At 45.6% G+C, this 26,858-nt stretch overlaps 1 protein-coding gene across 1 annotated transcript in view; it reads right to left on the reverse strand.

The window, feature by feature from the left end:
* cps1 (carbamoyl-phosphate synthase 1, mitochondrial) overlaps positions 1-26,858 on the reverse strand; it is a 146,699-nt gene that overhangs the window by 58,816 nt on the left and 61,025 nt on the right. The window contains exons 11-16 of the mRNA XM_055638179.1: positions 22,197-22,274; positions 16,847-16,945; positions 14,740-14,835; positions 8,941-9,130; positions 3,960-4,117; positions 1,971-2,099 (exon numbers count right to left, since the gene is read on the reverse strand). Of these exons, the coding sequence (XP_055494154.1) occupies positions 1,971-2,099; positions 3,960-4,117; positions 8,941-9,130; positions 14,740-14,835; positions 16,847-16,945; positions 22,197-22,274 (750 nt within the window). The remainder of the gene's footprint in view (positions 1-1,970; positions 2,100-3,959; positions 4,118-8,940; positions 9,131-14,739; positions 14,836-16,846; positions 16,946-22,196; positions 22,275-26,858) is intronic.

The raw sequence follows: 26,858 nt of genomic DNA on the forward strand, positions 1-26,858 counted from the left end.
GTGACCCTCTATACAACACTGGTTCGGCTACATCTGATGACTGCGGTCAGTTCTGGAAGCCAAACCTTAAGAGAAAAATTGAAGGTTTCAGGTTCCAAGGATAACATGCCTTTGTTGATGTGGAGAGTTTAGAGAAACTGGAGTTATACTCCTTGGAACAAAGGAGATTACAAGGGGATCTGATAGCAGTGTTTAAAATCATGAAGGGGTGGATTGTAACAATACAGCTCAAAAGAGATCTGGATAAATATCAGCTAGGGGGAAACTTTTCACAGCTTCGGGGACAAGGTTGGGCAGTGGAACTGGCTGAATTGTTCTTGCACAGAGCTCAAATGGACGATGCATCAAATGATCACCCTCTGCACCGAAATGTCATGTCTCTCCAAGGGCTGGCTATTCATCCTAACACAAAATTTGCCAGCAATTGGCCAGCAAAACTGCAGCAGCATTAATTTTACTACAAAAAATACATGTCTGACCTGCTAATTTAATTGTTTAAGAAGGAACTGCAGATGCTGGAAAATCGAAGGTACACAAAAATGCTGGAGAATCAAAGCGGGTGCAGCAGCATCTATGGAGCGAAGGAAATAGGCAACGTTTCGGGCCGAAACCCTGCCTATTTCCTTCGCTCCATAGATGCTGCTGCACCAGCTGAGTTTCTCCAGCATTTTGTGTACCTGCTAATTTACTTATTCCGTAAACCAGCGCCTGCCGTTCTTGGTTTCTACTCTAATGATTTTCACAATTCCACACTAACATTCTTCCTTTTTGTGTAGGAAGGAACAGCAGATGCTGGTGTACGTCGAAGACAGACACAAAAAGCTAGAATAACTCCACATCTTTGAAGAAAAAGAAAGGCTTTTTTAATAAAACCAAAGCTTTTACACCCCTTTTTGAAAAGAGTTACCCAGGTCACTGCTCTCTATTCCTGCAGGATATTTAATTTGAGTTGCCTATCAATTATCACCATGCATTGCATTTGCTTTGTCTATTTCGCTGTTCAAAACTGAGATTTGAGATCACAGAAAAAAAGTGTTTGAACATGCGCCACCCGGCTGTGCTATTGCACATATACATTAGCACATATACATTACACAGGCCTTGCTCCAGAGAAAGTTTCCCCTGTAGTTCTCAGATAATGTGGCACGTATCTACGCTCATGACTCTCTCGGTACGTGGTTTGAATTGCACTGAAGTGTTGGTCAGTGAGACTGCAACTCCAATCCATTGCAGCAACTGTCATGCTAACAGCTCAAAAACTCGCTCAAAACTTTGCCCATGTTTACAGCACCTCAATCCCTGGCTAAGGTTTGCCACAAAGGTTTACAGCCTATCCAGCAACCAGGCACAAATGGCACAGCACGTACGCCTGCTGCTCACGTTCGAGTTTCCAGCCAACCCACCCGTAATAATCCCAACATTTCAAGCCATTGTGGCATGGTTGCACACAATATGCACTGGAAAAATGTCATCCAAGTATAGTACATGGCCCCACACAAAAACGTAGGAGGAGAGACAGGAAGAGGAGCCAAGACAGCTAGGCAAAGTGACTTGGGGGGGGACGTGGAACGCAGAGAGACGTGGGGGTGGAGAGAGAGAGACAGGGTGGAGGGGTGAGGGAGAGATTGGGGGGAGAGCGAGGGACATGGGGTGGAGAGCAAAAGACTGGAGGTAGAGACACGTGTAGAGATTGGCATGTTGGTTGGTGTGGGCATGTCCCCTAGTCCTCACCTTTCACCCCATTAGCCGTCGCATACAACACATCATCCTCTGACATTTTCGCCACCCCAGCACCAGCCACATCTTCCCATCCTCACCCCTTTCTGCTTTCCGCAGTGACCGTTCCCTCAGCAACTCCCTGGTTCACTCATCCCTTCCCACCCAAACCATTCCCTCCCCAAACACAGTGTGTTCACCAGCAGGCTCGCAGGACAGATTTTCATTACCCAATATGAAGAAATGTTACTTACATTTCCACCAATATCATTGAGTATCTCTTTGTTTTTGCACAAACCGGAGCCCAGGCCACCGAGTGCGTAAGCAGACCTCACCATGACTGGATATCCAATCTTCTCTGCTGCTACGAAGGCATCCTCCAGCTGTAGGTTTAGAGTTTTTTAGTCAACCAAATAGTTGCCTTTTGTTTTTAGATACAACTCATTAATTGTACAGCATCAATTTAACTCTAAAAATCAAAGGCACACTCAGCTGACAGTCCCTTGGTTACCTATTAGTCTTATAAAAAAAGCCATCTTTGCCTACGCTTCTCACCATTCCTCAATCCACTTCACAGCAGCCATCAGAACGGCAAACAGAGCAGATATTGTACGCAGTGTCTTAAAGAATCACACAGAATGATTTGGAGACACAAAGAAACTGCAGATGCTGGAATCTTGAACAAAATATTGAATACTAGGGAACGTAAGCAGGTCAAGCAACACTGGTAGGAATGAATAGACAATGTTTTGGCTCAGGAACCTTCTCTTCAGATTTCAGGGGAGAGAACGCTGGAAAAGAGGTGGAAGGCATAACCTGGCAAGTAACATGCAGATAGATACAAGTGCGTGGGATGGTGATTGGTAGGCGGGTAGTGTAAGTGACCAAGGTGAAACATGAAAGGGAGACAATAGGTTGTTTGATTAAAGAGGTGGAGTGAAATGTTAACCTGGAGAGATGGATATGGGTGGAAGGGAACATGGAGGAGAGGAAAGAAGGGGAATAAAAGGAAAATTTGGGACTAGGGATTGGAGAGGAGTGTACAGAGGAAGGGAAAATAGCCTGGATACGGGAGTAATGGGGGTTGGTAGGAGGAATGTGTGTACAATAGGGTTATAGTGGGGGTGTTACTTGATTCCAGGAAGATTCCAGGATTCAATGTTCATATCGTTGGGTTGTAAACTACCCACGCGTAATATCAGGTGTTGTCTTCCAGTTTACACGTGGCCTAGTGGAAGCTAACGGCAGTATGGGAAAGGAAAAGGGAATTAGAATAACTAGCAACCAGGAACTCCTTAAGACCATAAGACATATGAGCAAACTTAGGCCATTCAGCCCACTGTGTCTACTCTGTCATTCAATCATGGCTGATCTATTTACCCCTCTCAACCCCATTCTTCCACCTTCTCCCAGTAACCTTTGATGCTCTTACTAATCAAGAAACTATCAATCACAAGGCCATCATTTCCATTATCCAGATCATTAACACACGGCCCAGAGTCCTGGCAACATCTTTGTAAATCTTTTCTGCACACTTTCCAGCTTAATATCTTTCCTATAACAGGGTGGCCAAAATACTCTAAATGTGGCCTCACTAATAACGTGTACAACTGTTACATGACCTCCCTACTTCTAGACTCAATATTTAAGGCCAATGTGCCGAAAGCCTTCTTGACCACCTTATCTATTTATGATGCCACTTTCAAAGAATTATGTACCTGCACTCCTAGATCCATCTGCTCTACAACACACCCCAGAGCCCCGCTATTCACTGTGTAGGTCCTGCCTTGTTTGATCTCTCAAAATGCAACACCCTCTGCTTCCTGCCATAAAATCAATTTTCTATCCAGTCAGCTAGCTCTACTTGGATCTCATGCAATTTAACCTTCCAGAGCAGCCTACCATGCCAAATGCCTTGCTGAAACCTTGACTAAAAGATGCTGCGTCTTCTCTGTGCCTTAGTAGTTCAGTCCGCGCAGGATATTTATCACAGAAACCTTCTCGGGAGCTTATGGTCGCTCAGTATCCCACCAAGAGGCTCTATATATCACAACTCACCCACTCTGACCTGCCTGGGAGGATGTAGAAGGGGGGAAGAGAAAACAATATGCCTGAGCAAATTAAAGCAGATCAGAGAGCTTTGTCAGGTGATAAACAGTTCAATAGGGGACAAAATTAGCAAAGGATTCATGGAGCAAGGATATGACAGAGGAGGTAGATAATGATTTCTATCTGCATCTCACCGTCTCAACTGCAAAGCTTGGAGCTATTTTCTCATTGATTTCCAGCAGTTTGTCTGCAAACAGCTGCCTGTCCTCAGTGGCCATGACAGAGGTGATGGGGGTTCCCAGCACTTTTACGCCATACTTTTCCAGCACCCCTTGCCTGTAAAGCTCAACACCTGTTGCAAAGGAAAACAAATCACATGAAACATTTATCTCAGAATCACCTCCATCCACACCAACTACTTGGAATCAGTCCCAGCTATCACTCGATAAAGACAATGAAAAAACAGTAATATAACAAAGCAGCATATAACATCAGTTGACCACATGGAAACAGGCCATTCAGCCCACCACATTCATGCCTATCAGCAGGCTTCCATACACACCAATCCCATATCCTAGTACTTGGCCTTCTATAACTAAGCAATTTAAATACTCACCTTGTGTTAAATGCTGTTGATCATCCATCTTCCACCACCGTCACGGGTAATGCATTCCAAGTACTTATCACTCTCTGGGTAAAAATGGTCCTCCTCATATTTCCTGAATTTCTTCCACCTTATCCTAAAGCTATGTCTTTTGGATTTTTTTCCTTTGATATAGCGAAATGTTAATTGCAGTTTACCCTGCCTATCTTCACTAGTCTCTCCTCACTGCTGAACTGCTGCAACCCAAACATCCAGGAGATTCTCTTCAGCACCCTCGCCCTGACATTATTACATCCTTCTCATGATGTGTACCCAGAACTGCAAGCGGTACTTTAGTTGAGGCCAAACCAAAATGTTATAAAGTTGGAGGGTAACCTTCCTACTTTTATATTAATTGTCCCAACTAATAAAGGCCAATGAGTAGGAAATAACTGCAGGTGCTGGTTTAAATCAAAGGTAGACACAACATGCTGGAGTAACTCAGTGGGACAGGCAACGTTTCAGGAGAGAGGAAATGGGTGACGTTTCTTCAGACTGAAGGGTCTCGACCCAAAACGTCACCCATTCCTTCTCTCCAGAAATGCTGCCTGTCCCACTGAGTTACTCCAGCATTTCATGTCTATCTAATGAAGACCAATATTCCATATGCCTTTAGAACCACATTATATCCTTGCAATTCACATTCAATGACTAGGTCATCCATGCTTGCTAAGACCCTATGATTTATGGTACATGCCTTAGTCTCATTTGCACTACTAAATGCACCACCTCACATTTAGCTGGATTGAACTCCATCTGCCATTTCTCAGCCCATATCACCAACATATGAATATCACCCTGTAGCCTAAGACTGCTCACCACACTATCCATGACTTTGTCAATTTATGTGCCACCTGCAAACTTACCTATCATGCCTCCTACATCAACATCATTTGTTTATTATAATGAGCAAAGGTCCTTACCCTGATCTCAAAGTGACACCATTTATAACAGGAATCTAATCATTGAAACACACCTCCACCTTCTGTTTCCAATATGCCAATTTCCCCTGGATCCCATGGACCTGAAAGTTTTGGACAGTCTCCCATCACCTTTCTAGTCTAAAAGGATAGATTGCATGGAATCCAAAGAAGCTTAACAACTGGATTCAAAATTGGTTTGGAGGAAGGAATCAAAGGGTAGTTGTGGAGAGCAGTTTTTCTCTTTAGAGGCCTGTGACCAGTGGAATGCCACTAGGTCCACTTCTATTTAATATCCACATTATCAATTTGGATAACAATACAATTAACATTGGTAGTAAATTTGCTGATGAGTCATAGTCATACAGCATGGAAACAGGCCCTTCGGCCAACTTGCCTACAACGACCAACATGTCCCATCTACACTAGTCCCACCTGCCTGCATATGGCCCATATCCCTCTAAACCAGTCCTATCCATGCACTTGTCTAAATACTTCTTAAACCTTGCAACAGTACCTTCCCAAACTACCTGCTCCCACAGCTTGTTCCATACACCCACCATCTTTCGTGTGGTGAATCTGAGGAAATCATTGCCACAGACGGCTGTGGAGGCCACTGTGGAGGTCTTTGGGTATTTTTGAAGCGAAGATTGATTAGTAAGGATGTTGAAGGTCACAGGGAGAAAACGGGAGAATGGGATTGAGAGGGAAAGATGGGTCTTTGACTTGCGCAAAAAATTCCAACAGATTTGTCAAGCAAGATCTCCCCTTAGAAGAACCATCCTGAATTTGGCCTGTTTTATCAACTACACCGAAATCTCATTCTTAATAATGGACTCTAAAATCTTACCAACCATTGAAGTCAGGCTAACGAGCCAGTAATAACGAGCCAAAATGGTGCCATTCTGTGGTGACATTTTACATGTATCACGACAGCAATGAATCAAATGTAGCTGTTTTTAACCTACTTGGATAAACTGCACAAATCAGAGCTGTAACTGACAGGCTGCTAGCCCATTTAAATGTATTAGTGCTATTACAAGGTGACGACAGTAATGGAGCTGCAGGGTGAAAGGGAAACACCTCATAGGAAGACAATCGTGGAAGATCGCTGCTACAGTTAATACTGTGCGTGGAAACCACAGGGAGGCCTCCACTGTGTCTATAAACATGGCCAATGAGCAGGCTTGCAAGTGAGACTGAAGCACAGGGAACAATGACCTCCATTCCCTACCATTCTACTGGCCAATGTCCAGTCCCTGGAGCACGCATGGAAATCGCTGTCAAAACATGAAGGGGACACAATTTCTTGGCGGTCGCGCGCACATGCACACACATGCACGCGTGTTCATACACATGCGAGGCTTCAGCCGTGGGCCCTGTCTAGTATCTTTGCTGTGGACGGTAACATCGGGAGCTGACCTGGTTGGTGAACGACTGAACTCCAGCAACAGCAGGTTCGTTCGCCCCGAATCGTGGGGCTTGAATCGGCCCATTCACGGGGCCTTCCATCCCCCGGCGGGGGCATCGATCGCCTCGCCGCAGTAATTTGACCGCGGAGTGATGGAAGATCCGGGTGGTGAAAAGCTCCACGAATGGGCCAATTCAAGCTCCGCTCTGATTGTTGCTCCACCCCCCTACTTCCCCCATTGCCTGTTGACCGATGTCTCTCTTGTCCAATCGGCGCCCTCGATCATCAGCCCCACCTCCACTGTCTCGCGGAAAGCGGAGATTTCACCGAGTTTTAAAATCCGGATTACAAAAAATGGGGGGGGGGGGATCGTCCCCCACCTCTCAAAACAGGGGAAGGACATGTCCCCACTGGATTTCCGCCCCTGCCCTGGAGAATATAGTGGAGGACTTAAAGAAAAGGCTGCTTTATCAAAGGGAGATGAGGGAATGCTGTGAGTATTTCATATTGACATGGCTCAACCCCAGCTCCCCAGACTCAGCCCTCCAGACCAAAGGTTTCTCCATCCATCGCATGGACAGAATGGAGACATCGGGAAAAGGGAGAGGCGGTGGCATCTGCCTCACGGGAAAGTCTTTGAGGTGCTCAGACATGGCAATCCTGTCCAACTTGTGTGTCCACACCTGAAACACATGGTGGTGAAATACAGCCTCGACTACTTCCCGAGGTAATTCACCTCCATCATCATGACCACAGTTTACATCCCACCCCAGGCATGTGTTGATCTGGCACCTGAGGAGCAGCACACCATGGTCAACCAACATCAGAGAACATACACCAATACTTTTCCCATCATGGCCGGGGACTTCAACAAAGCCAGCTTGAAGAAATCACTCCCTAACTACCACCACCAGAGAATCATATATCCTTCACCACTCTATACCACCATCAGCGATGCCTATAGATCCACCCCTCGCCCTCAGTTTGGGAAATCAGACCACTTGGCAGTGCTGCTTCTCCTGCATTAAGGCAGTGACTGAAGAAGTCATCCTTAATGGCGAGGACTGCACAGAGCTGTTTAGAGGAGGTGGAGGAAAGACTCCAGGACTGCTTGTTGCTCTCTCCTTAATGCTTTTTTAGTTGCCTTGGTTTTTAAAAAGCTTCCCAATAATCTTTGCCATATTATATGCCTTCTCTTTTACTTTAATGCTGTCTTTGTCTATCTTTGTCAGCCACGGTTGACTCATTCTCCCCTACGTATATTTAGAACATCAGTCAGTAAAGCACAGGAACAGGCCCTTTGGCCTACAATGTATCTAACATGATGCCAAGTTAACCTATTCTCATCGGCCTGTACATGATCTGTATCCCTCTATTACCTGCTCTTCCATGTGCCTACCCAAAAGCCTCTAAACACCACTATCAGGAATCTGCCTCCACCACCACCCTCCGCAATGTGTTCCAGGTCCCGACCACTCTCTGTGTAAAAAGCTTGCCCTGCACTTCGCCATTACACTTTCCCTCCCTCACCTTATAGCTATGTCATCTAGTGTTGGACATTACACCTTGGGGTTAAAGTTCCCACTATATATCCTATCTATGCCTCTCATCATCTTACATACTTCTATTCAACCTCCCCTCAACCTCCAACATTCCGTAGAAAACAATCCATGTCTATCCAGCCTCAAGTACATGTTTGCTGCTGCTGTTATTATTATTATTATTACTCTATTATTCAGCAAGGCATCGGTTCCTACAGATTTGAGCCTGGTCAAGAAGAGGGAATTCCTGGTTGGATTCCTCCTTCTCCAACTCGTTAGTCAATAATTTCAGTAAGAAATATGAGTGTCTGTGCACACTGGTTGAAAGGAAATTGAAGCCCAAGTCACAGTGCCGTACAACACGGAAACAGGCCATTTGGCACAACTAACGCATAGTGACCAAAATGCTAGTCTCACTTGCCTGCTTTTGGCCTATGTATATCTCTCTCTCTAAACCTTGCCTATCCATGTATCTGTCCTAGTGTCAAACATTCTACCAAAACTCCACAGTCTAACATGCACACAAGTGGAGCAGTCACTGAACCAGACTGCAGAAGCCATGGATCGGTGAAGCACAAGGAAGGGACAGGGAAATGTGATTGAATACAGAAACTAGACAAACTTAAAAGAGAATGGTGCTATTCCCTACAAACAACTCACCGCAGTTCAGAGCAGTCTGCCCTCCCATGGACAGCAGTATTCCATCAGGCTTCTCTGTTTTAATAATATCAGTAACAAACTCTGGCGTGACCGGTAAGAAATAAACCGTGTCTGCTTGTTTTGTTCCCTCCTCGTTTGTCTGCACCGATGCAATGTTTGGGTTCATTAATACCGTTTTTATATTTTCTTCCTGGAAAAGACAGGCAAAGGTTAGAACAGTGCAACAGTGGAAAGGAAACCAACCAAGAGCTTCCTTGTTCAATCCTACAATGAAAAGGAAGAGTACACACATACACCATCAGAAACAAGGAACTGCAGATGCTGGTTTACAAAAAAAAGACACAGAGTGCTGGACTAACTCAGCGGTCAAGAGGCATCTCTGGAAAACATAGATAAGTTATGTTTCGGATTGGGATGAATGCCATTCCTGCTATGGGGGTGTGTGAAGGGACAGTGGAGAGGGAGTTCAATTCTGTGTCTTTAATATATTAAAAAAAATACATACATTTACATATTTGTAGTATTTACATAATTTTCAGTTAAATATTTATAAACATTACCATAGTGTCCAGGATACTGGCCTCTCCAGCATCCACCAGCCACCGCCACCAGTCTGACAGTTAGCAGACTCTGCACACTGCCTCTCCAATCGCACAGAGATATGGATATATCCTTAGAAGAGGGGCAAGCAGTCAGCTTGGATGGCACAGGACCAGACTAACGAGGATGTCCTTTGAACCAGTCGACCACACCACAACCAACCCCATTCTTTCACTACACTGGGTGCCCAAAGATCAGAAGAATGGGAGCAAAACTGTAACCAGAACTTGAGGAGCAGGTCCTTCAAATAACCAAAAACCTCTCACACTCTGTTGGTTCTCACGGAACAAGACTATTTCAGGCTGCAGCAATGGCAGGCAATCTGGCAAGCAGGTACAGCAGGCAGTGAAGAAAACTGCCTTCATTGTTGGCCTTCATTGCCTTCAAGTTGGCCTTAATTGCGAGAAGATTTGAGTTTAGGAGAAAGGATGTCCTACTGCAGTTGTACAGGGCCCTGGTGAGGCCACACCTGGAGTATTGCATGCAATTTTGGTCTCCTAATTTGAGGAAGGACATTATTGTTATAGTCAATAGTCAATAGTCAATTTAATTGTCATTTGGACCCCTTGAGGTCCAAACGAAATGCCGTTTCTGCAGCCACACATCACAAACAAATAGACCCCAGACACAACATAATTTACATTTTACATAAACACCCATCACATTGCTGTGATGGAAGGCCAAAAAAAATAAAAAACTTATCTCTCCACTGCACTCTCCCCCCCCCCCCCCCCGATGTCAGAGTCAAAGTCAAAGCCCCCGGCTGGCGATTGTTCCGCGGCCATTAAAGCCACGCCGGGTGGTGCAGGATCGCACACTGGGTTTTGGTGTAAGAGCCCTCGGCGTGCGCTCGCAGAGTCCCGCGGCCATTCCAAGCCGCGCGGGGCGGTGATGTTAGGCCCCGCTCCAGGAGCTCTTCGACCCCGCAACTCGGGCGGGAGAAGTCGCCGTTGCAGGAGCCCTGAAAAGCGGTCTCCCTCCAGGGACCCGCGGGCTCCCGGTGCCGCCGCCCGCAGACCCGCAGTAGCAGCCTCCTAATCTCCGGAGGTCGGGCCGCAGCAGCAGCAGCAGCAGCAGCAGCAGCAGCAGCAGCAGCAGCAGCAGCAGCGCTCCACCACCGCTCCACCCGCTACGGACTCGGCCAGCTCCACGACGGTGACGGCGAGGTGAGTCGGCACCAGAGTCCCCGGCTTCTTCTGTTGGAGGCCGCACCTCATTGCAGCCCCAACGACAACGGAGACCCGACAAGAAAAGGTCGGGTCTCCCATGCAGGGAGAGATTTAAAAGTTGCCCCCTCCCTCCCACCGCACCCCACCCCTCCCACACACACCCCCCAACATAAAATAACAAAAACTCCATAGAAACATAGACAGAAAATAATAAAAACGCGGACGGGCTGCACAGGCCGCTGCTGACCAGAGTCGCGCCGCCTACCGGGGGATTGAGGGAGTGCAGCGTAGGTTCACCAGGTTAATTCCCACGACAGCGGGACTGACGTATGAGAGAATGGGTCGACTGGGCTTGTATTCACTGGAATTTAGAAGGATGAGAGGCAATCTTATAGAAATATAATTTTTTTTAGAGGATCGGACAGGGTGGATGCAGGAAAAATGCTCCCGATGTTGGGTGGGTCCAGAACCAGGGGTCACAGTTTAAGAATAGGGGATAGGCCATTTAAGACTGAGATGAGGAAAACCTTTTTCACCCAGAGAGTTGTGAATCTGTGGAATTCTCTGCCACAGAATGTCAGTGTTAGATTTAGCTCTTAGCTCTTAGCTCTAACCCAAGAGAGTTAGATTTAGCTCTTAGGGCTAAGGAAATCAAGGGATATGGGGAAAAAGCCAAAACGGGGTAATTATTTTGGATGATCAGCCATGACCATATTGAATGTCGGTGTTGGCTCGAAGGACCAAATGGCCTACACCTGCAACTAATTTCTATGTTTCTATGAATCAATTTAAAAACCTGTTCTGGACAATACTCCATTCCAGGTCCGCAGTGTGTCTGGGGAGGATGCTGCATGCAGAGACCGCTACTAGGGCGCTCCCTCTGTGCCTCAATGAACAGCTGCAGCATGTCCAGATCGTAGATGAATATGAGGAAATGAAGAATGAATGCACAAACAGCCCATAAGAAAACACCTTCACGAGGCGTGGAATAGTGCAGCACATTTCTGTCAGACAGCTGTGTGACCGGCTCCCAAGAAAGTTATTTGATGAGCAATTTTGGTGGAGCAGACTTCTTTACTCAAAATGGTCCCACAAACAAGGCCCACTCTATGTCCATTGTGACAGGACTGCGAGAAATCTCAGCCACAAATTCATGAGACACGCAGCTCACTCTTCCCCCATCCAACCTAGCCCTTCATCTGGCCACCTGGGTAGTCAAAGTTCCCTTATCTGCCTTTGGGGGAGCACTCTGACTGGAAGCGACACACCCCTGAATCTGAAAAGGCAGTAAAAGAGAGGCAACTCCAGTAGAGGGGGTCAGCTGATCTTTATTTCTGGGGGCTGTGTGTTGTGATGGCAGAATAAATGCAACGCCAACACACACCATCTTGCTGAATTCTTGCTGGATGGACTCAGGGAGAATGGTGCCCTCAATTGCTTATTCCCTCCGCATTCAACTGAGGAACTATCACCACAGAGATGCAGTGCATCCACCTGCCTGGGGACCCCTTGTGCTGCTGTCCCTTGGTACGCCAATCTTCTCTTTCTATGCCTGCCATAAAGGCACATCCTCAATGGCATAATCCAGATAGGACTTCAGGTCGAGCATCTCCTTCTCGAGATACCCGATCTCAGTCTCCTACCTCTTGGTTAAGACCTTTGTGTATGCCTGACGGAAGAAACAGAAGTGTTTAAGAAGGAACTGCAGATGCTGGAAGATCGAAGGTACACAAAAAAGCTGGAGAAACCCAGCGGGTGCAGCAGCATCTATGGAGCGAAGGAAATAGGCAACGTTTCGGGCCGAAACCCTTCTTCAGACTGGTCACAATCCTCCATTGCCTCAAGGAGGGAATGTCGTCCTGCTACCTCTGCACTCAGCCCAGAGTTGACAGAACTAATCCTGGTATTGCTCGTTGGCCAACAGACAGACATTCATTAAATTACATTCTCTACGACTGTTCTGGTGAGAATTATAAATCGTCACCCACACAAACATTCAGTACGCAGACTTTATTTACGTGCATAACAGGATGAACAAGTAATAATCCAAGCATGGCACTGGCTGCACTGAGCCACCAAGACACTGGAAATGCAAGATACATATGATTGATTTGAGTCTTCTTTCCAGATGCCCATCCTGCTGGAAATCGAAAGGAGGCAACTCACATAGACCCCTCCCGACTCCTAGAGGCAGGAGCCTTTATCTCCTGGAATGTTTAGTTTAGTTCAGAGATATAGCATAGAATTATAGGTCCTTCGATCTACCAAGCCCATCTGTTCACATTTATTCTGTTATCGCATTGAACATTCCCTAAATAAGGGGAAAGTTTACATAGGCCATTTAACCTAGAAACCTGCAGGGATGGAAAACAAGGCAGGAAACCCACACGGTCACAGGCAGAACATGCAAAGTCAACACAGATGGCACCCAAGGTCTGGATCGAATCTGGGTCTCTGGCATATGAGGTAGCAGCTCTCCAGTTGTGTCATTATGCCATCTCGCTGCGGGAAGCTCATACATATGCAGTTGCTGGATGTAGTTATATGTATCCCTCACCCACGAGGGCCATGTGATGGCGAAATCTGTGCAAAGACGCTCTGCTGCTGATGTTGAGGCTGGCTCTGTTCACATTCACATCAAAGAATGCTTTAAATCCCATCAGTGATACCCTGTGGGGACCCTTGAGCCACTGATTCAAAGCCACATTTGTGCAGCTCCCTATATCTGTGAGGGCAGCACAGAAATAAGGAAACACGTGAACAGCGCCAGTTTCAACCATAGGCCGATGGCCAGCTAGACTTCACCGCTGCAACCCCAGGTGCCCGCCCATGGGGGCCAGAGGAGAGTTGGTGGGAATCACTCTCTGCTTCTGGCCTAACTGTCCTGGTGTGAATTATAAATCATCCCCCACACAGAGTCCTCAGTCTCCTCTGTGTAGTCACTGGGTCATTGGGTTACCCCACTATTTTCTGCTCTTGAAATCTAGCCAGAGCCAGGTACCGAGGTAGATGTGAATAATTCTACCCTGCAGCCGGCCACAGGGCCAAAATCTGGGGAATTCTCTTCAGGGCAATCAATATTTGTTGCCTCTGCGCTCTGGTAGAATCACAGTGAAAGACCCAAACTTTGCAATCACACCTCTACGAGGGTGACCAGGGAGAAGGTACGGCCGCTCAGACATGAAGGAATCCATGCTTGGAGTCGAAGCATGCACTCCCCTTTGCATTAACAGCTGGTGTAAAAGGAGCAAAGTTGATGGAGGCTGCACTTGCATAGAGTGGGATTGAGGTGATCCCCAACTTCACCTCACTCAGATGGTGCTCAAAGGTGACAAACATCTGCAGCACAAGGCCAGACATTGGATAGTGCAGCCTGCTGCATAGGTCCAAGGGTCCACTGGCAAAAAATATCCTGCCCACGGTATACCTCTTGCTCACTGCCAGGGACACTGCTTGGTCCTCAGGAATAAAACAGTTGAGGCAGTAATAATAGTCAAAGGACCAACTACCTCAGCCACTGGCTTTACACAGGCCTCATGTGGTTCCTAACCCCACTTCTTATGTCAGCAATCTAAAACGTTGATGGGGCCATAGGAGATCTCTGCATGTGGAGCAATGTCATCCTCAGTTGAAATATTTCACAACATAGTGGAGTAAATAAGGGACGAGGGAAAGGTTTTAGACAGGCATGTGGAAGTGTAGGGAATAGGGGGAAATGGATCATGCACAGGTAGATTAGATCAGTTTTTGGACAGGCAAATGGGTGTGCAGGAAATATTGATATGTGATGGTGGATGAGATGGTCTTGGCATCATGTTCGACACAAACTTTATGTGCTATATGGTTCTATATTCTATATCACACTTCAACGTTTTGGTAATCTCAACCTGCACTTCCACCCTGTGAATGCCATTGCCTCCATCTTTCATCCTGTGTCTGGGCTCATACATGAAGAGGCGCTGCTTGAGCAAGCTACTAGAAGCTGCACGCCCTGAATTATGTCACCTGAAGCAGATAAAATTACCATTACCTTCAAAGCTTTGACCGCCTGTGATCCAGAGTAATCAAACTCGCCAGCCTGGCCAATGGAGAGACCACCTGAACCCAAGACCAGGACCTTGGAAACCTGAAACCAGTAAAAGACCACCATGAAATAACACAGGGATGGGGCAAGAACCGCAAATTGATTTGGACGCAAATTGGAGCAACAGCATCTCATATTTCGCTTGGGCAGCTTACAGCCCAGTGGTATGAATATTGATTTCTCCAACTTCAAGTAACTCTGGCATTCCCTCACTCTCCATCCCTCTCCCACCCAAGTCACACCAGCTTCTCATTTTCACCCAACAAACAGCTAACAATGGCCTGTTTCCCTTATTGTTACTTTTTGGAAATATCTTTCATTCATTGTTCTATGTCTCTCCACATGATCGTCTATATCTCTCGTTTCCCTTTCCCGTGACTTTCAGTCTGACGAAGAGTCTCGACCCGAAAAGTCACCCATTCCTTCGCTCCAGAAATGCTGGCTGACCCACTTGATTACTCCAGCTTTTTGTGTCTATCGTCCAGCAAGGATATTGCCCCCCCTCCAGTTCAATTGTAATCTATGGGTTAATTGGCCCTGACGGCATCCCCGGGCGTGTGCTCAGGGCCTGTGCTGCGCAGCTGACAGACGTCTGGACTGACATCTTCAACCTGTCACTTGCCTAAGCAGTTGTCCCCACTTGCCTTAAAACCACCTCCATCGTGCCAGTGCCAAAACACTCCACTGCGGCAAGCCTCAACGACTTCCGCCCAGTTGCACTTACCCCCATCATCACCAAGTGCTTCGAGAGGCTGGTCCTGGCACACCTCAAAAGCTGCCTACCCCCCACACTGGATCCCTATCAGTTTGCCTACCGCAAGAACAGGAGTACGGAGGATGCCATCTCAACGGCACTTCACTCCGCCCTCTCCCACCTCGACAACAGAGACACTTACGTAAGAATGCTGTTCATCGATTACAGCTCAGCATTCAACACCATTATACCATCAAAACTGATCACCAAACTCGGTAACCTGGGCATCGACCCCTCCCTCTGCAACTGGATACTGGACTTTCTAACCAACAGACACCAGTCTGTTAGGTTAGACAAGCACACCTCTTCAACCCTCACCCTGAACACTGGCGTTCCACAGGGCTGTGTGCTGAGCCCCCTCCTCTACTCCCTCTTCACCTATGATTGCACACCTGTACATGGTACCAACACCATCATCAAGTATGCAGATGATACAACGGTGATTGGCCTCATCAGCAACAACGATGAGTCGGCCTACAGGGAGGAGGTCCTGCACTTAGCAGCATGGTGCGCTGACAACAACCTGGCCCTTAACTCCAAGAAGACCAAGGAGCTCATTGTAGACTTCAGGAAGTCCAGAGGCGGCACGCACACCCCCATCCACATTAACGGGACGGAGGTGGAACGTGTTTCTAGCTTCAGGTTCCTGGGAGTCAACATCTCCGATGACCTCTCTTGGACCCACAATATCTCAACTCTGATCAAGTAGGCTCATCAGCGTCTCTTCTTCCTGAGGAGACTGAAGAAGGTCCATCTGTCTCCTCAGATCCGGGTGAACTTCTACCGCTGCATCATCGAGAGCATCCATACCAACTGCATCACAGTATGGTATGGCAACTGCTCTGTCTCCGACCGGAAGGCATTGCAGAGGGTGGTGAAAATTGCCCAACGCATCACCGGTTCCTCGCTCCCCTCCATTGAGTCTGTCCAAAGCAAGCGTTGTCTGCGGAGGGAGCTCAGCATCGCCAAGGACTGCTCTCACCCCAACCATGGACTGTTTAACCTCCTACCATCCGGGAGGTGCTACAGGTCTCTCCGTTGCCGAACCAGCAGGTCGAGGAACAGCTTCTTCCCGGCGGCTGTCACTCTACTCAACAACGTACCTCGGTGACTGCCAATCACCACCCCCCCCTGGACACTTATTATTATTTATTCAAATCATTTGCTATGTCGCTCTTCCAGGGAGATGCTAAATGCATTTCGTTGTCTCTGCACTGTACACTGACAATGACAATTAAAATTGAATCTTTGAATCTGAATCTGAATTTCCATTGATATCACTAATTAAGTGAAACCTACCTCCAATCTCTTGGGGACAGCAGGCACTGGTGGCATAACTGATGCAATGCTGGTACCTTTACCCTTTTTTATCAGCGAGATGAAAGCATCAAACAGGAACTGAAAGAGAGAGATGAAGGATGAGTACGTCAGAAACCTGATGCAAACTCACAAGAGAAAAACTAATTGAATATACTATCTCCAGCCTGTGCTGGATCATGCCTACATACAGTCCAAATCCAATCCAAATCCAACCCCAGTCTCATGTTCTCATCACAAAACATTACAAAATCCCCTTGCTTTTGTTTATTGAACTTCATTCAGAACGTTGCTGTGAAATCCACATTTGGCATCCTTGCAACCTGTGCCCTCAGATCATTGCAACTCACCCACACACTTCTGAATTGAACTATATCTGCCATGTGTCTGTTGAGCTCACCAGACGACATCCCAAGTGATCGGTTACCACACTTCTCATTTTTCACCACATGTACAAAGTTTGTGATATGGGCCCATAAAGCTTGGAAATGGCCATTGAGCCTAACTTGCCCATGCCGACCAAGATGCCTCATTTACACTAGTCCCACCTGCCTGTGTTTGGCCCATATCCTAAACCTTTCCTATCCATGTACATGTCCAATTGTTTTTAAATGTTGTGATAGTACCTGCTTCAACAACCTCCTCTGGCAGCTTGTTCCATACACCCACAACCCTTGGTGTGAAAAAGCTTGTGATTTTTCTTAATCCGACTTGGTCATATGGATTCAATATTGGCTTACTAACAATATTCCGATAAGGACAATACAAGGACAGTATATAGGCTGGAAGTGTGAGCAGTGGAGTTCCGCAGGGATCTGAGATGGTACCTCTGCTGTTTGTGATATATATACAAATGATTTGAACGTAAACGTAGGTAGACAAAAATGCTGGAGAAACACAGCGGGTGAGGCAGCATCTATGGAGTGAAGGAAATAGGTAACGTTTCAAGTCGAGACCCTTCTTCAGACTGATGTGAGAGTGGGGGGTGCGGGGGGGGGCGGAAAGAGGAAAGGAAGAGGCAGAGACAGTGGGTTGAGGGAAAGCTGAGAAGGGGAGCAGAAAGCAGAAGGGGAGCAGACTACCTGAAATTAGTTCATACCACTAGGGTGTAAACTGCCCAAGCAAAATATGAGGTGCTGCTCCTCCAATTTACGGTGGTCCTCACTCTGGCCATGGAGGAGACCTAGGACAGAAAGGTCGGATTCGGAATGGGAGGGGCAGTTGAAGTGCTGAGCCACCGGGAGATCAGGTTGGTTATTGCGAAACGAGCGGAGGTATTGGGCGAAGCGCTTGCCAAGCCCAAGCTTGGTCTCACCGATGTAAAGCAGCTGACATCTAGAGCAGCGGATGCAAAAGATGAAGTTGGAGGAGGTGCAGGTGAACCGCTGCCACACCTGGAAAGACTGTTTGGGTCCTTGAATGGAGTCAAGGGGGGAGGTAAAGCGACATGTAGTCAGTTTGGTCAATAGGTTTGAAGATGACACCACCTTGCTGGGGTTGTGGACTGTCAGCAAGGTTGTCAAAGTATAAAGCGGGATATACATCAGCTACAGAAAGAGGCGGAGAAATGGCAGATGGAATTTAATCTGAGCAAGTGTGAGGTGTTGTACTTGAGGTTGAATGCAAGAGGAAAATATCCAATGAATAGAACAACCGATAATGATTGCTTGAAGTCTGCGATTCATGGACATCACCGGTCGCTGGATGTCATCTCTGGTGATGCTCTGCCAGGCCTGTACTGCAGCCATCTTTAGCTTATGCTTGTTTTGGGGGCAAGTCCCCTTTAGTTTTCTCTTCAGCATATAAAAGGCATGCGCAATTTGGTTCAGATCAGGTGATTGACTTGGCCACGCAAGAATTCACCATTTTTTTAACTTTGAAAAACTTCTTTGTTGCTTTAGCAGTATGTTTGGGTTGATTGTCTTGCTGTAGAATGAACCGCCGGCCAATGAGTTTTGAGGCATTTGTTTGAACTTGAGCAGAAAGGATGTGTTTATATACTTAAGAATTCATTATGCTACTACCATCAGCAGTTGATACAATGAAGATAAGTGAGCCAGTACCTACAGCAGCCATACATGCTCAAGCCATAATAACCCCACCATCATGTTTCACAGATGAGGTGGTATGCTTTGGATCTTGGGCAGTTCCTTCTCTCCACTGTACTTTGCTCTTGCCATCACTCTGATATAAGTTGATCTTCATCTCATCTGTCAAGATTTTTTTCCAGAACTGTTGGTCTTTTAAATACTTCTTGGCAAACTGTAACCTGCCCATCGATACTCTGTAATCATGAAAACCCTTGAAAGACTTGTGCTGGCCCACATGAAAAGTATCACAAACCTCTGCTGGACCCCCTGAAGTTTGCACATCAGTGGATGATGCAGCCAACCTAGGCCTGCACTTCATCCTTCAGCACCTAGACCGCCAGGGAACCTATGCAAGGGTTCAGTTTGTGGATTTTCGCTCTGAATTCAACACCATTGTGCCAGAGTTGGTACACTCCAAACTCTCCCAGTTGACTGTGCCTGAACCCCTCTGTCAGTGGTTCACCACCATCTTCCTGGCAGACAGGAAGCAGCATGTGAGGCTGGAAAAGTACATCGCGGACCCGCTGACCCTCAGCATAGGAGTACCGCAAGGCTGCGTACTCTCCACTTTCCTTTACTCTCTACACCAACAACTGCAACTCCACAGACTCTTCTGTCAAACTTCTCAAATTTGCAGACGACACAACCCTTTAGGCTTCAGGAGAGGTCCTCTTCCCCACCCCCCACTCATCATCAACACCACAGCAGTCACAACTGTGGAGTCATTTAAGTTCCTCAGAACTATCATCTCCAGGGACCTTAAATGGGAGGCAACCATCGACTCCACAGTCAAAAAGGCTCAATAGAGGATGTACTTCCTACGGCAGCTGAGGAAACACAACCTGCCACAGGCAATGTTGGTTCAGATTTACACGGCCATCATAGTCTGTCCTCACCTTCTCCATCATGGTCTGGTTTGGCTCAGCCACCTAGCATGACATCCAAAGGCTGCAGCGCCTTGTTCGATCAGCTGAGAAAGTTGTTGGCTGTAAATTCATTCCCCCCCCCTGCCCCCCCCCCCCCATTGACGAACTGTACACTGCAAGGACCAGGAAGCGAGCGGGTAAGATCATCTCTGACCCCTCTCCCCCTGGCCACAAATTTGAAGTACTTCCTTTGGGGAGGCAACTCTGGACTATCAAAGCCTCCACAGCCATACATAAAAAACACTTTTTTCATGAGCAGTAGCTCTACTCAACAGCCAAAAGTCTGTAGCCCCTTTTTACTCTGGTACTTGATTTTCATATGTTTAAATTATAATGTGTGTATATACCTATTTGGCGAATAGAGCTTTATTCAATTCAATTCAATGAGGGGAATAGATAGGGTAAATGCAAAGAGTCTTTTACTCAAAGTAGGGGAATCAAGAACCAGGGGAAATAGGTTTAAGGTAAGGGTGGAAAGATTTAATAGGAACTTGAGGGGCAACTTTTGTTACATAAAGGGTGGTAGGTATATGGAACGAACTGCCGGAGGAGGTAATTGTGGCAGGTACTTTCACAACATTAAAAAAAAACACAATTGGACAGGTACATGGATAGGACAAGTTTAGAGGGTTATGGGCCAAATGCAGGCAGATGGGACATGTTGGTTGGTGTGAGCAAGTTGGGCTGAAATGCCTGTTTCCACACAGTAGATGAGGAAAAGTGCACTTGTCATTTATCAGATGATTTAATCAGAGCATTGCCTCACCTGGCTGTGCACCTGTTCCTCATTAAGTTGTATATCTGTCACTCCCTTGGCGACAGAGTCCATCTGACACTCCAGTGTAGAATCTACATCGGTGACAATTGACATTGTCTTTATAGATCTCTGTTGCTGATGTTTAGTGTTTATCTGACACTGTTAGATTCTGTTTGATGCTGTTATTAATGGTGATTGTCTTAATGACTACAGGCCTGTAGTCATTAATACAAGTAATCCTTGGCTTTTTAGGTACAGGACCAATAGTGGAGACTTTGAACCAGGCAGGGAGAGTGCAGGTTTGCAGGGACTGATTGAAAATGTCTGTGTAGACTGGTGCCAGTTCTTCGGCACAGAGGTTAAGGGTAGAGGGGGTAAACATTGTCCAGGTCGTTGGTCAGCTGACTATTGTCCCAGGAGTGGGGGGGAGATTCTTCTTATTGCTGCCCTTCCACACTGAAGATGAGTCATTAGCTTATACTCCTCTATAACAGAAGGGTGGTCACGGTGGCGCAGCGGTAAAGTTGCTGCCTTACAGCGAATGCATCGCCAGTGACCCGGGTTCGATCCAGACTATGGGTTCTCGTTGTACGGAGTTTGTACGTTCGCCCCGTGATCTGCATGAGTTTTCTCCGAGATCTTTGGTTTCCTCCCACACTCCAAAGACATACAGGTTTATAGGTTAATTGGCTTGGTAAATGTAAAAATTGTCCCTAGTGGGTGCAGGATGGTGTTAATATGTGGGGATCGCTGGTCGGCGTGGACCCGGTGGGCCGAAGGGCCTGTTTCCGTGCTGTATCTCTAAACTAACCTAAGATCATCCCTCTTGTAGCTGGTGATTTCTTGTCAGCCCTTCCGCACTGAAGAGGAGTCATTAGCTTATACACCTCAATAAGATCATCCCTCATCCTCCTGCGCTCCAAGGAATAAAGTCCTAGCCTGCTCAACCCCTCCTGAAAGGTCAGGCCTTCGAGATATGGCAATGTACTTTATCCCAGTGTTATCCCATGACTAGCCTTGAAAAAGCGTCCGATTCTCAAAGTGTCTCCATCCCAGAACATCACCTCTCTATTTCCCCCCGCAGATGCAGAGGAGACAGATACTAGTGGGGACAGATCTGCCAACGCACAGCTTCCAGTGTCGCCAGTGGGTAATGAGTAGTTATGTGAGAATACATCATTAAATGTATTGGGTCACGTTTGACAACAGCTGTAACTGGAAGAACAGGTAATGTGTGTTCATCATGACAAAACCCGCTGAGTTCCTTCGGCAGTTTTTTTATTTATACAAGTACTATAAGTCCTACCTGGTTACTATGCTACTGGTACTATGCTCAAGTTGTTCCTAGGGCTGCAAGATTAAAGCTCTAATTTTAGACCCAAACTCCTGGATTACCCTGGCAAGGCCTGATGCTGTTCGGTTTCTCTTCTCATTAGTTAGTCTGAAAACATGCTGTTGTTTGTATTTGGTTTCCTCTCACTCACACTTGAGACTCTGAATCCTAGTAAGCAATGTCATTTGACCTCCTAACTGCGATGAAAAGAAAATGTTTTCTATACCTCAGTATCTGTTGGCCCTCCCTTCGCCTCTGGATGGAATTGTGCAGTGAAGATCGGCTTGCTCTCATGAACAATTCCCTGAAAGAGAAAATGTTAACATTGGTTTTCATTTATGGAATTCACATTCCAGTATTAAGTACATGTTACATAATTTACTCACGTTTTCTTCAGTTCCCTCCATATTATACAGTGCCCTCCATAATGTTTGGGACAAAGACCCATAATTTATTTATTTGCCTCTGTAATCCACAATTTGAGATTTGTAACAGAGAAAAAAAAATCACATGTGGTTAAAGTGCACATTGTCAGATTTTATTAAAGGGCATTTTTATACATTTTGGTTTCACCATGTAGAAATTACAGCAGTGTTTAAACATAGTCCCCCCCCCCATTTCAATTTCACCATAATGTTCGGGACACAGCAATGTCATGTAAATAAAAGTAATCATGTTTAGTATTTTGTTGCATATCCTTTGCGATTCATGGACATCACCAGTTGCTGGGTGTCTTCTCTGGTGATGCTCTGCCAGGCCCGTATTGCTGCAATCTTTAGCTTATGCTTGTTTGGGGGCTTGTCCCCTTCAGTTTTCTCTTCAGCATGTAAAAGGCATGCTCAATTGTGTTCAGACAGGGTGATCAACTTGGCTACTCAAGAATTGGTTATTTTTTAGCCTTGAAAAACTCCTTTGTTGCTTAAGCAGTATGTTTGGGATCATTTTCCTGCTGTAGAATGAATCACTGGCCAATGAGTTTTGAAGCATTTGTTTGAACTTGAGCAGATAGGATGTGTCTGTATATTTCAGAATTAATTATGCTGAGCCTGTACCTTCAGCAGTCATACATGCCCAGGCCATAACCCCCACCTCCGTTTTTCACAGATGATGTGGTATGTTCTGGATCTTGGGCCAGTTCCTTCTCTCCTCCATACTTTGCTTTCACCATCACTCTGATAAGTTAATCTTCATCTCATTTGTCCACAAAACCTTTTTCCAGAACTTAGGTGAGCTTACTAATCGCACTTTTTCCAGAACTGTGGATGCTCTTTTAAGTACGTCTTGGCAAACTGTAACCTGGCCATCCCATTTTTGTGGCTAACCAGTGATTTGCATCTTCCAGTGTAGCCTCTATATTTCTGTTCATGAAGTCTTCTGCGGACAGTGGCCATTGACAAATCCACAGCTGATTCCTGAAGAGTGTTTCTGATCTGTCAGGCAGGTGTTTGGGGATTTTTATTTCTTATTATTATAGAGGGAATTATTCCGTCATCAGCTGTGGGTGTCTTCCTTGGCCTGCCAGTCCCTTTGCGATTTGTAAGCCCACCAGTGCTCTCTTTCATCTTAATGATGTTCCAAACAGTTGATTTTGGTAAGCCTAAGGTTTGGCTGATGTCTACAACAGTTTTATTCTTGTTTCTGTCTCATAATGGCTTCTTTGACTTTCATTGGCACAACTTAGGTCCTCATCTTGATAAACAGCAATAAAAGTTTCCAAAGATGACAGAAAGACTGGAGGAAAAAAATAGGTGCTGGGAGCTCTCTTATACCTGCATTAAGGAGGCTATTAAACACACCTGAGCAATTACAAACACCTGTGAAGCCATGTGTCCCAAACATTATGGTGCCCTGAAATGGGGGGACTATGTATAAACACAGCTGTAATTTCTACATGGTGAAACCAAAATGTATAAAAATGCCCTTTAATAAAATCTGACAATGTGCACTTTAACTACATGTGATTTTTTAAATTACAAATCTCAAATTGTGGAGTAAAGAGGCAAATAAATAAATGATGGGTCTTGTCCCAAACATTATGGAGGGCACCGTAACCTTCCGGAGCTGCCTATCTAGGAAGGCGCAGTGGCACAGCTGGTAGTTCTGCTGCCTCACAGCAGCAGAGAACTGGGATCAATCCTCGGGTTCTGGCTGTGTGGAGTTTGCATGTGCTCCCTTTGATCGTATAGTGTAGCAATGTTACAAAATTTTGAGATTTAAAAAATCAAGTCTGCAATTTATCCCATCAGATAAAGCATAAAAAGAAGTTTAATTTGACACCTAATTCACTTTCATATCTCAAGTAATAAAAAAGTTATGGCCATTTTCATACTCGGAAATTAGCATCTTGTTCCCTATTGATTTTCTATGGACATAACAAAAAAGCTGTGATCGTGGACAGTCAAAAGCCCATAACCTTCTTAAAAATTAAGAGAACTGAATGAAATTTTAAGTTATCATAGATTCAACCATTCTGAAACAAATATAAAATAATCTTACTTGGATGACCTGAAATTAAAGCATATAATTAGTTAGTTACCCAATTGTAGCTAATTTCAAACTTTAATTACTAGATCTAGACATCTATCCATTTCTTAATAAATGATTAACATTTTTAAATAGCCTAAGTGTCCAAATAATATTCACAAATAATTCACAATAAAACATGATTTTTAAATCTCATTTACATTAATTTATAGGCCAAATGGAAGGAATTTAGTGTTCAATTGCTGTAAATTAAAGTCCATTTTAAATCAGCTTTCTAGTGGGTTCCTGTGAACGCGCTGGCTTAGAACGTTCACATTGCGCTGGATTTGTGCCCTCAAATGCCCAGAAAAATACTGCGGGATATAAAGAGCCCAAAATGAACTACTCGCTATAGTAAACTTTGTATAAAGGGGTCTTAAGAAGCCCCTTTTAATGTAAAAATAAGGTACATACCTTTAATTGTTTGCTTTATAAAACCCTGGGGCTGCGAGAGGTCGCGGGTTGAGAGAGTGATTTTCAAACTATTATAACTATTATTCGAGGCCTATAAAACTAATAATACCTTTTGCGACGGGGTCTTTCAGCGATTTTTCGTTAATGATTTACTAGGCTGAACATCTTCGATTGGAACAGCCTAGTAAAAATCGCGTTTAAACCCGCCCCCTCTAAACAGCGCATAAATCGCGCACACGGGCTGGGACAGATTCTCAGCGACGATTCAGGTAGGTTTTGCAACATACCTATATAGTGTTCCTCTCGGTGCTCCAGTTTCCTCCCACAACCTAAAGAACTGCAGTTTTGTAGTTCAGTTGGTGGGTGTTTGTCCCAAATATTATGGAGGGCACTGTACATGTATTTCGATAGACAAGGGCTGATTAGGGATAGTCAGCATGGTTTTGTATGTGGGAGGGCATGTCTCATGAATCCGATTGAATTTTTTGAATATGTGACACACAAATGTTGATGAGGGTCGAGCTGTAGACATTGTATGTATTGAATTCAGCAAGGCATTTGACAAGTTTCCACATGGTAGGCTGGTCTGGAAGGTTTGATCACACTGGATCTAATGATAGGCATTTGAATGGATAAAAAATTGGCTTTATGGAAGGAAGCAGAGGGTGATTTTGGAAGGTTGCTTTTCAGACTGTGACTAGTGGTGTGCGTCAGAGTTCGGTGCTGGGCTCACTGCTGTTTGTAATCTAATGATTTGGATGAAAACGTACAAGGCATGATTAACAAGCTGACACAAAAGTGGGTGATATTATAGATAATGAAAATGGTGGTCAAACATTGCAGCAGGATCCTGATCGGTTTGGCAGGTAGACTGAGGAATGATTGGTGCAATTTAATATAGAGACATGTGAAGAATTGCCTTTTGGGGAAATTAATCAAGACCTACACCATGAATGGCAGGGCTCTGAGGAGTGTTGTAGAGATCTAGGAGTGCAGCTACATAATTCCTTGAAAGTAGCATCACAGGTAGATAGGGTTGTCAACAAGGCTTTTGGCACATTGGCCTTCATCAGTCAGAGTACTGAGTAATAAAGTTGGGAGGTCATTTTACAGTTATATAACATAGAAACATAGAAATTAGGTGCAGGAGTCGGCCATTCGGCCCTTCGAGCCTGCACCGCCATTCAATATGATCATGGCTGATCATCCAACTCAGTATCCCGTACCTGCCTTCTCTCCATACCCCCTGATCCCCTTAGCCACAAGGGCCACATCTAACTCCCTCTTAAATATAGCCAATGAACTGGCCTCAACTACCCTCTGTGGCAGAGAGTTCCAGAGATTCACCACTCTCTGTGTGAAAAAAAGTTCTTCTCATCTCGGTTTTAAAGGATTCCCCCCTTATCCTTAAGCTGTGACCCCTTGTCCTGGAATTCCCTAACATCGGGAACAATCTTCCTGCATCTAGCCTGTCCAACCCCTTAAGAATTTTGTAAGTTTCTATAAGATCCCCTCTCAATCTCCTAAATTCTAGAGAGTATAAACCAAGTCTATCCAGTCTTTCTTCATAAGACAGTCCTGACATCCCAGGAATCAGTCTGGTGAACCGTCTCTGCACTTCCTCTATGGCAATAATGTCCTTCCTCAGATTTGGAGACCAAAACTGTACGCAATACTCCAGGTGTGGTCTCACCAAGACCCTGTACAACTGCAGTAGAACCTCCCTGCTCCTATACTCAAATCCTTTTGCAATGAAAGCTAACATACCATTCGCTTTCTTTACTGCCTGCTGCACCTGCATGCCTACCTTCAATGACTGGTGTACCATGACACCCAGGTCTCGCTGCATCTCCCCCTTTCCCAATCGGCCACCATTTAGATAATAGTCTGCTTTCCCGTTTTTGCCACCAAAATGGATAACCTCACATTTATCCACATTATACTGCATCTG

The sequence above is a fragment of the Leucoraja erinacea genome, chromosome 7 (assembly GCF_028641065.1).
Source record: "Leucoraja erinacea ecotype New England chromosome 7, Leri_hhj_1, whole genome shotgun sequence".
Taxonomy (NCBI): Eukaryota; Metazoa; Chordata; class Chondrichthyes; order Rajiformes; family Rajidae; genus Leucoraja; species Leucoraja erinaceus.